Source organism: Montipora foliosa, chromosome 13 (genome assembly GCF_036669935.1).
Source record: "Montipora foliosa isolate CH-2021 chromosome 13, ASM3666993v2, whole genome shotgun sequence".
NCBI classification, from domain to species: Eukaryota; Metazoa; Cnidaria; class Anthozoa; order Scleractinia; family Acroporidae; genus Montipora; species Montipora foliosa.
Genome location: NC_090881.1, coordinates 29,566,873 through 29,576,872, shown reverse-complemented (window position 1 = coordinate 29,576,872; position 10,000 = coordinate 29,566,873). Strand labels below are relative to the sequence as shown.

Below are 10,000 nucleotides of genomic sequence, written 5' to 3'. Positions count from 1 at the left end.
CTTACTTTAAAACTGGTTGCCGTTTCCTGACTTCCAGTAACCTCTGCCCTAACTGCTTTCAACAGTTCTTCTTCACTCGATTGGACATATGTTTCCAAAGATACCCTTGCTTGGTTTATACAGTCCTCTACTGGTATGAGTCCTCTACCACCGTGCTTCCTTGGGACGTAGATTCTTGCAACACAGTCTCTGGGGTGCAGGCCTCCGTTCATTGTTAGTAATTTTCTTGTTCTGCGGTCTAGCTCCTTTAACTCTTGTTTCGTCCATTCGATTATCCCCCAGCATATCTAATGAATGACACTGCCCACGTATTTATTGCCTGGATCAAATTTCCCCCATTTAATTTGGTCTGTGCAACTTTCCTGACTCGCCGTAGATATTCTTTCTTGATCTTTTCATTCATCTGCCTGTGTAACATTACATCAGTTTCCAGTACTCCTAAGTACTTGTAACCTTCACCGTCTTTTAACGATCTTATGTTTGTGTCATCAGGTAGTGTGATGCCCTCTGACTGTGTTATCTTGCCTCTCTTTAATATCAGTACTGTGCACTTCTCAATTCCAAATTTCATCCCAATGTCGCTGCTGAATATTCTCACAGTCTGTATTAGCGAATCTAGTTGGTTCGAAGTTTTCGTATATAACTTCAAATCATCCATAAACAGGAGATGGTTGATTTTTATATTATTTCCGTAAGAGTATCCTGCTTCACACTTTCTGAGGATGAGGGTGAGAGGGATCATTGTTATCACGAACAGTAGTGGAGACAAGGAATCCCCTTGAAAGGTACCTCTTTTTATGTCCACACTTCCAAGGCTCTGTCCATTTGATGTAAGTTCTGTCTTCCAACCATTCATAGAGTTGGCCAACAGGTTCTTAATATTTTGGGCTATGCCCACAAGGCCTAGGCATTCTAGAATCCATGGGTGGGGTATCATATCATAGGCCTACTTATAATCGATCCATCCTAAGGCAAGATTCTTCTTCCTCGCTTTGCTCTCTTTTAAGATCATTTTATCAATGAACAGTTGGTCGTTGGTCCCTTGAGCCCCTTTCCTGCAGCCTTTTTGTTCATCAGGTAGAATATTTCCTGTGTCAAGGAATTCATACAGCTTGTCAGATATTATTCCAGTAAGCAGTTTCCACATTACTGGTAGACAGGTTATCGGGCGGTAGTTTCCTGCTGCTGCACCTTTTTCTGGGTCTTTCATGATGAGTACCGTTCTGCCTTTTGTCATCCAGTCAGGGACAATGCCAGTATCTAAACATGACTGAAGGTTGTTTGCAATACATGTATGTAGGGATGTGAAATTCTTCAACCAAAAGCCCTGCACTAGGTCAGGTCCTGGGGCTCTCCAGCTTGGTACTTTGTTCAGGAATTGCGTCACTGTCTCGACACTGATACATATATTGTCTTGCTGAAGGGGCTCTATCTCCTCCCTCAACCTCTGTAGCCACTCTGCCTCCTTCTCATATGTGGTTTCTTCTCCCCAAATGCCATCCCAATATTGCTTGGCCTCCTCAGGGTCAGATGTCACCTGGGAACTGTTACTGTTACCGTCGAGCTCTTCGTAGAATCTTCGTTGGTTCGTTTCGAACTTTCTGTTTTGTACAAACTGCTTATTCCTGTTTTTATATCTCTGCACCTTTTTAGACTTGGCAATGAGTCGTTGTTTGAGATCTTCATGGACATGCTTGAGGCCATTCTTTGCAAGCTTATACTTCTGTTCTAGTCGCCACCTGTGGTGTTCTTTAACTGTTTTCCCTTGTAAGAGTGACTCCACTCTGCTTAGGTCAGCTCTCATGTCTTTGATTTTTGAGACTCCAGCCTTCGTTTCCACAAAGGCTCCCGCTTCTGGGACCTTTTCCTTGTTATTGTTATTATTATTATTATTATTATTATTATTATTATTATTATTATTATTATTATTATTGTTATTGTTATTGTTATTATTATTGTTATTGTTATTATTAAAAACGACTGGTTGCCCAGATTGTCCTACAAACAGTAATCGGGCGGCTATTAACCGTAGCCATTACCGCGAGACTAAACCATACGTGTTATCAAAAATTAAGAAATTACTAAAATGTATTCTAGCTCATAAAACGTCCTAAACGTTGTATTCCTAAAAAAAGCTTGCTACGATATATTGTCCGATAATTCAATCTGTGAATAAGGCGACCTCCTAGTACGTTAAAACTTAACGAGCGGGCGATATGCAGAGAGCTTGTAAGTACAGATTTCTGCATCTTTGCTTCGACTGATCTATGTCTATCTTCACCTGTAGCTGATTGAGTGTGTTGTTGTGGTCTTGGGAGTATCCTCCGAGGAGCGTCACTTGGGTAGTCAATATCTTTGCTGCAATTCCCAGCGGAGTGGACCGTACTTGTTGGTTTTCTCCGTAGCCTTCTCTCTATTTTCTACTCACGGGCAGCTCATTTCCAACAGTTTGACCTCCTTTCTCACTTTGTAGATGATAGTCGCATCGATTCTGTTTGCCTTGACGTATGTGGTATCCGCATACCAGGGAAGTCCCAATATGCCACTGCCCGATCATATTCGTACTTCGGCTTTGGTTGAGCTTGGGAGTACCAAGGAGCTGTAGTCGAGGCGAGGTCCAAAGATCTTAGCATCTCAAAGAACAAGATTTTGAGAGCCTTATTGTGCCTCGCCAGGTACTGTGATTGAACAATTGCGCTGTAGCCCACACTTTCTAATGTCTTACCGCACAAACAAACAACGTTCGTCTACATTTCCCTAACCCTAAAACCTTGGTACACAATAACTGCAGGTACACGTCGTCGTCGTCTTCGTGTTGTAGGATCCTCCTCATGGTGCTTTGTAGTGGTATAAAAATTGTGATATTACAGTAGAACCTCCCGTAAGCGGACACTCTCGGGACCAAGGGTACGTGTCCGCTTATGGGAGGTTGGAAGAAAAAGTGCAATAGAGGGCATTACCATAACAAGTCTTTTAGAGCTCTTTATTAAGACCACTTGTAATTCTGTTTCAAGGTGCAGACAGGCCAAACACGACTCTTATTGGTCAAGATAGGAAATTCAAAGAACTCAGAGCTTTGCTCTAACAAGTACATCTTTCAAAGGTCCCCCTTTCTATGTGAAATTAGCAAGGAGGGGGGGGGGGGGGGTTTACAGATTTCTCTTAGTAAGGGCTGATTTTGTATAAGATGCCATTTGTTCATTAGAATATGTTTGAGATTGGGTTACGAAGTTCCTGAAGCGTGCGTTTAACTCAACAAAGCTTATTATGGGAAAGCGGACAAACCGTGAGAGGAGCAGGATATGGTATTTCAATTTCAAGGAAACAAATTTTCGTGCGACTGGCTTGAAGAAAAGTTTAAAAACGAAAACATTGATGTTCTGTAATGAAAAAAAAAGCTAATTGTAATTGAAATAACGTTTTGTCTAGGACAGAAATTCCCTTGATATTGTTTACTGTCCGCTTACGGGAGGATATTTTAGACCCTGTGAACCCCGAATAGGTGTCCGTGTCCGCTTACGGGAGGTTAAATATGTAGTGTTTTAGAGGAGTAATCGCCGGTACCGCGGTTTGGTGTCCGCATTCGGGAGGTGTCCGCTTACACTAGGTGTCCTTTAGTGGAGGTTCGACTGTATTGATTTGTTGTCATGTGGAACTCAATCCCACACCACATGACATTCTGCCTTTCACCTTCACTGCCTGTTGGTTAAACCTCTTCGTGTGCAAATCTTACTCCCAGCGCATGTTAGAAATAACTTTTTGAAATATAACATATGACTTTAGCACAGTTGCGAGGGCACACTCCTTCATTCAGTGTGGCCGAGGTTGGATTTCCTTACGAATTGTCGATTATTGAGTTTGTTGCTTCTGTTGTGAGAGACTTTTCTGGGTGAGAAATAAAACAGGTCTGCTCTATGAGGGTGGGACTTGCCCAAAATATACTATCAATCTCAGACGTCCGTGGACAAGGGCTTTTATTCAGCCCACTTTTCAGTCTGCGGTTAAAAAATTCTGATCACGTGATAACATTTTTTAGTTGCTCTCCCCAAAGAGAAAAACGCGAAAGGATGTTGACGGCAAGTAAAACCGGCCGAAGCTATTACGGGTAAACCAGGAAAAGCCTTGTCCGAGGAAATAAGAAGCAGGTGGAAACTTTTCTTCAGGTTTTTTTCTTTTCTCGACCGTGAGAAGAACGGAGGACTAGCGCCACGTGGTAGGTATTTTCAAAACTGCAGAGCCACAAAAAATGTTATCACGTGATAAGAATTTTTCAACCGCAGACTGAAATCAACAGTCCGTGAAGTGGGCTGAAAAAAAGCCCTTGTCCACGGACGCCTGAGATCGATAGTAAGCGGAAGTTTGGCGTACAGAGCGCTATGGTTGAGCCGAGAAACTTTGTTCTTTTAGGTTATGACGTCGTGTGCTTCCGTCCGTCCGTCCGTCCGTCAAACTAGCGGAACGCGCAATTTTTTCACGGGACACTACTGGGTTTTTGTAAAGCAAGGAATTTTGAAGACACCCAAAAATAAGCGAATTTTTTTTTTTAATATGTCGTACAACGATGAAAGAAGAGAAAGAGAAAAAAAACGGTAAGCAGAGCAGGTGACGAGTAAGCGATGCTCAACATGAGAGTGACCGACAGAGGCGAGAAAAAAACAGGCGACATTAAATATCACTGACAAACCGTAGAGAGAGAGAGCAAGGAAGACCCCCAATAAAGAGACAAAATTATACTGACGAGCCGCGGAAGAAAGAACAAGGACGAGCAGGAGAAAACAGGCTGAATATAAATGGTGAGGAAAACGGTGAACGTTATTTGGGATACTAAGAGTAGACGAGAAGTGATAGGCTCCTGACGAAAAGGACATTTCCTCTTTCACTTCAGTTACATGAAGTTAACTCTATACGCAGAAGTTTTCTCGTCAATTTAATTTGAAAGAGCACGCTATTAAGTTCCAACATTTTTGAAGAACATGAAGGTCGAGAATGTTGAACCTGGACAATAAGCGGCTTTTGCATCATTGATAACGTCCAGTCAATAGACCATCAAAGCAAGCCGACGAGCAGGTGCGAGGTTCATAATGTTTAAATCGATGCCCATCACCAAAATTGAAAGCTAACAAGTTTAAAATGTGTGTTAGGCTTAAATACTTGTAGATCAGCGTTATTCGGAATGGGTGTTTTCAATTAAACACTGTCGATGCGCTATACGACATTCTTAAACACGTAGGTTTAAATTGCAGATTACTGTTGGTACAAAATGCAAACTGCAGACAGCACTGCGTTTACACTGCAGACTGAGGCCTAACTTGTCGCATTGTTTAAAAATCGTTCAAAAAATATGCGTTCCACTTGAAAAATCTGTTCTGCTTCATTTTGTTAGCTCGATATGTCCGACATTTTTTCTTTGGTATTCATGCATACCAAATAAGTTTTCCGTAATCGTTCCCGCAGATTTTATGAGGACACACTGTAAGAAGGTTTTCACACTCTAATTGCCAATTGGAGAGGTGATTTATGAATTTGGTTCCTACAACATTCCAACTGATTTTCATTGAACGAGTTCGATTTTACTTTTTGCGTCCCAGTGAAAACGATCCGTAGCCGAAATTCCCGCCATGCCGGACAACGCCGGAACACGCTAACCCTAACACTGGTAACGTGTCTTTATCTGTATCATATGACAATCGGCAATCGCCAGGCTTTAATTCGAATAGTAAACCGTGAAGCATATCACCATATGTTTATGCTTCAGATTAAAGAGCAATACAATTCTCAATGGTAACAATAATTTTTTAGAAGGAAATAGACCTAGTAGGAAATTTTCGAGGCAGAGAGACCGACATTGCCTGACCCCAAGGTCACTTGGAAATATATCGCGTATCAAACGATGTGACTGTCTGGGGGTCATTCTGCATTTTAAACCCAATCTGCAGTCTGACGGGTGTGTTATCTCTAATAATCTGCCGAATATTAAGTCTCGGCTACACGTTCAAACGTTGTTATAAAATATCTTTTTTTGATCAACGATGTTGGGATGTGTAGCATGCATGTTTGATGACGTTTGTTCGACATTTTTTGTTGGAAGAATGTTTTGATATCAATCAACAACATTTTGTCCAACATACAACAAATTTTGAAGCGTGAAGACACCCTTTCAACAATAGGAAGCTTAAGCAACGACAACGGCGACGGCAACGAGAACGTCATCTCAAAATATAAATTCGCGTTATTTTAATCCCTTAGTGACTATTTCCTCCTTTCTCGTGTGGTAGTTCCTCAAAAATGATACTGGTAGGAACGGCGCTCAATTTAGGGGAGAAAATGAAAAATTATTCTCAAGTGCTGACGTTGTTCATAAAACCTCAAATTTGGCTATTTCACGTTGTAGCTTGCTGAAGACGGAAAAAATGGACTAAAGTGAAAAACACACGTGCAGGGCGTGCAAAGCTATTGTTTTTGCCACTAAATATGCAAAGTGATGACGTTTGTATTATACGTATTGCAAAGACCAACCACAGTTAATGGCCCAGTCTCCAAAACACAAACAAAACAGCGCCATCACAAGGTTGCGCGACCAAAGTGACGTGTTCTTGAGACGTGTTCTTCAACAATCGGGAGCTTAGGCACGTGGGGTTTTGAGACGCCGACGGCAACCGGAAGTGGGCGGTTTTCCCTTTTAACTTGTCTTCCCCGAGTATCTTTTCACAGAAGTTAAAAAATTCTGGGAGAGACCGCTGTCCTGGCGTGCGAAATATTCACTTCCGGTTGCCGTCCACGTCTCAGCAACGCGCGTGCTAAAGCTCCCTAATGTTACAACGTGTAGCCGGGGCTTTACGTTGGTGACCAACCTTGTTCTCAGGGTCTCTCTTCTCTGCCTCCATTGCCAAAAAAGTTGCAATTTTTTTAAACATTTGGCCATAAAAAAAACTGATATAATATTTTTATAAAAACATAAGAAAGTTTTTAAAAACGACATTGAGCCAACGTCATTATCAAGCCAAACCCATAGTGATGGCAAAATGTATAAATATTTAGCAAAAAATCAATCACTTAGGGAATAGAAGTGTTGGAATGTTCTTTCAAGCAAACGGTTTCTCATGGGTGGAATCAGTTTGTGCGTTTAAACTTGGAACACATTCCTTGATGAAAAGCATCTCATAGACGAGGCAATTTGATTTCCCTTGACACTTTCGGAGTTTGTGAAACTGGCTTTCTTGGAGGAGGCTTGTGTCCCCATGGACTTCCAAAAAATGTTTTCCAATCACCTAGTTTTTTATGTTCAACAATACGTTGATGGACGTGTCAGGCTGTGTAACCAGCATAGTCTGCATCACACAGATCACATGAAAAGGAATATACAACGCATTGTTGATTTATGATTGGAGGCTTGATATCTTGCTCCAATTTCTAGCTGACAAATACCGCTGATTCACTTTGCCCCACAGGTTCCAGACTCGCCCATCTTTAGGGCCTTCCCAAGATGCACAAAGCTAATCTTAGTATCAGGACTATTTTATCAGCAACTGGTACTTACAATAACCTGGTCAAATGGTAGAGGAAAAACTTAAACCACTGTCTGTGAACGAGTACACGATTCCTGATGCCATTCACTTCTTGGAAGAAATCCGCAACTTACCTATCCATGAGGATGGCATATTGGTCTCTTACAATGTCAAAGCTCTTTTTATACTTGTACTGTTAATTGAGAATATCAACATCTTAGTTCACAAACTTTTACCAATGACTGGTTCAACCAATCTTATGACCTCGACATTGCCACTACTAAACCAGTTTTTCCAATTCAATGGCAAGTTGTATGAACAAATTGATGGTTTGGCTATGGGTTTGCCCCTTAGTGTTCTAATGGCTAATGTCTTCCTGTATCACCTTGAAGACAAGCTTACCAATGATTAGGTGATGCCCACACTATACAGGAGTATGTTGATGACACCCTGGCCTGGCCAGAATGCCCAGCACCGATGCTGCAGTTGATTTTCTGTCTACTTTTAATGGCCTCCACTCTAGCCTGTCATTTACTCTGAATATACAACGCATTGTTGATTTACGAGTGGAGGCTTGATTCCTTTTGGCTTGAGATCTTGCTCCAAGGGATTTTACTCGTTAATGTTAGCTCAACATTGGAACATCGTTTTTTAAAAACTTTCTTAATATGTTTTTTAAAAATATCTTATCACAATTTTTCAACATCAAATATTACAAATTATGGCTAAGTTGGTTCCTGTGTTTACTCTGTCTTTTGTGTAGGACCACTGTAGGATGAACCAATCCAACTGAGAGCCTGACTGGAAAATTTGGTTTTATAAAGGTCGAATTTCCACCATAAACGATTTGGAAAACTGATGTTTCGAGTGTTAGCCCCTCGTCAGAGTGAACAGAAGAATTGTGGGTGTTGTTGGCTTTTATGCGGGCGTAGAGGAGCTTTGCCATCGGTGGAAATCTGGTGACATTAATTTGTGAATAAATTAATGGAATGAGAGGCATCCACTGGTGGATGGAGGATGGAGTGTACCAAATTGAAAGATTAATTTCTTGCTCCAGATTCTTGCAGCTTTCTGTGTTCCTGTGGTGTAAGGATAGGCCGCAAATTGCCATTTTGTGGTGGGAGTGATTGAGAGCCTAGCAACATGATGAACCTCCGAAAGAAGTATTCACCCTTTTTTTTAAATCACGCTTTCAAAAACTAGTTTGCACTTTGTTTTGCATTGCAAGCCAAGTGATTGGCATCAAAGTCTTGTATCACATCCTCAACCAATTAAGCTGAAGCAGACCCATTGTATCTTGCACCACATGTTTCCTAAGGTTATAAGGCTTCTTTGTGTTATGATAGACTTTCTAGTTCAGCTGTAGTTTGAATGTTAAGCAGTAATTGGGGTTTTATGTTCTACCACAACAGTGCTGTTACTTCTCTATAAATATTTTAAACTTAACTTGTTTGAGCCACACTGAATACAACCACAAAATCAACAGAAAAGGACAACAATTGACAATAAAAAATTGCGACTAAACATTTCTTAAAAAACGGACAACACACAAATAAAACACTTTCCATATCCCTCTACTTAAATATTAGAATTTATTCACATAAAACTGCTTTGAAAGTAAATTATCAAGAGATCGTGGGACGAACTTCAGAAAGAGTACAAGTCCCTCAGTCACGTATTTATTACTAAGAATAAACGACCAGAAAACGTTAAAAAGATCGGGGTTCCATTACTAGGAAACATTCTATCTTTATTCTTAGTGATGTTTTGGACATCTTGCCTAAATATCTTCATTAATTTCTTGTGGTCCACAGAAGTGAAGGAATCGCCCATGACTGATGAAACTGGATAGTTTACCATGAAATAGTACACGTAAGCATAGTAGATAATGGGGTCCACAAACATCCTCTGAGCCCATAGTTCTTCACACTTTAATCTACCCCAGTCTAATACTTTGTATAATTTGAAATATTGCTGTGGAACAGAAGAAAGGCAAGATTAGTGTGTATCAGAAAAAGCATTCGAGAATTTCAATAACTGCGCACAGTGATTTGTTGAAAGACGAAGAATTACATTACATGAAACGCGCTTTTCATGATCATACTTCACTTCAAACATACCTGACCCGCAGACAACAAAAATGAATAGCCCAAGAAGGACAGGGCCAATAGGATACTTTTCTTCTCGTGGTCTCTACATTAATGAAAGGTCGAGGATTAGAGACATACAGTATACCTTGAACGTTTTATATCTTGCACTTCAATGGTGAACGACGATTAAACTAATATGAACTCTACATACCAATGATTTAGGAACATTTCCTCGCGTCGAAACGTTCTGGCTATGTTTTTCATTGGCAATACGCATTCTCTGTTTGGATGGCATTTTTTGAGAACTTCTGGTCACACCAAATCAATCGCCTCACCAAAATGCTACGTTTTAACCACAAATGCAAGGAAGCACTGAAGTGCTCGTGACGTAAGAATTTCTTAGGC

The 10,000-nt window shown here is 40.8% G+C and overlaps 2 protein-coding genes across 2 annotated transcripts in view; both read right to left on the bottom strand.

Moving 5' to 3' along the window:
* The window catches only part of LOC137981898 (uncharacterized), an 894-nt gene extending 682 nt beyond the window's left edge, over nucleotides 1-212 (bottom strand). The window contains exon 1 of the mRNA XM_068828933.1: nucleotides 1-212. This exon is cut by the window's left edge and continues 682 nt beyond it. Within this exon, the coding sequence (XP_068685034.1) occupies nucleotides 1-212 (212 nt within the window).
* A 9,208-nt stretch (nucleotides 213-9,420) lies between these two features.
* On the bottom strand, nucleotides 9,421-9,968 carry LOC137982136 (stress-associated endoplasmic reticulum protein 2-like). Its single transcript, XM_068829201.1, has 3 exons — nucleotides 9,807-9,968; nucleotides 9,626-9,698; nucleotides 9,421-9,479 (listed from the first exon to the last, which is right to left on the bottom strand). Exons 1-3 carry the CDS (start codon nucleotides 9,888-9,890, stop codon nucleotides 9,442-9,444), a joined length of 195 nt encoding a protein of 64 aa, XP_068685302.1. The 5' UTR covers nucleotides 9,891-9,968; the 3' UTR covers nucleotides 9,421-9,441.
* Nucleotides 9,969-10,000: the final 32 nt, after the last annotated feature.

Excerpts from the sequence above, each read along its gene's own strand:
- LOC137982136 (XM_068829201.1), bottom strand. The coding sequence starts at position 9,890 with ATGCCATCCAAACAGAGAATGCGTATTGCCAATGAAAAACATAGCCAG. Across the intron at positions 9,699-9,806 it reads GAAATGTTCCTAAATCATTG|AGACCACGAGAAGAAAAGTA; the intron begins GTATGTAGAGTT and ends TCATTAATGTAG. Across the intron at positions 9,480-9,625 it reads TTTTGTTGTCTGCGGGTCAG|CAATATTTCAAATTATACAA; the intron begins GTATGTTTGAAG and ends TCTGTTCCACAG.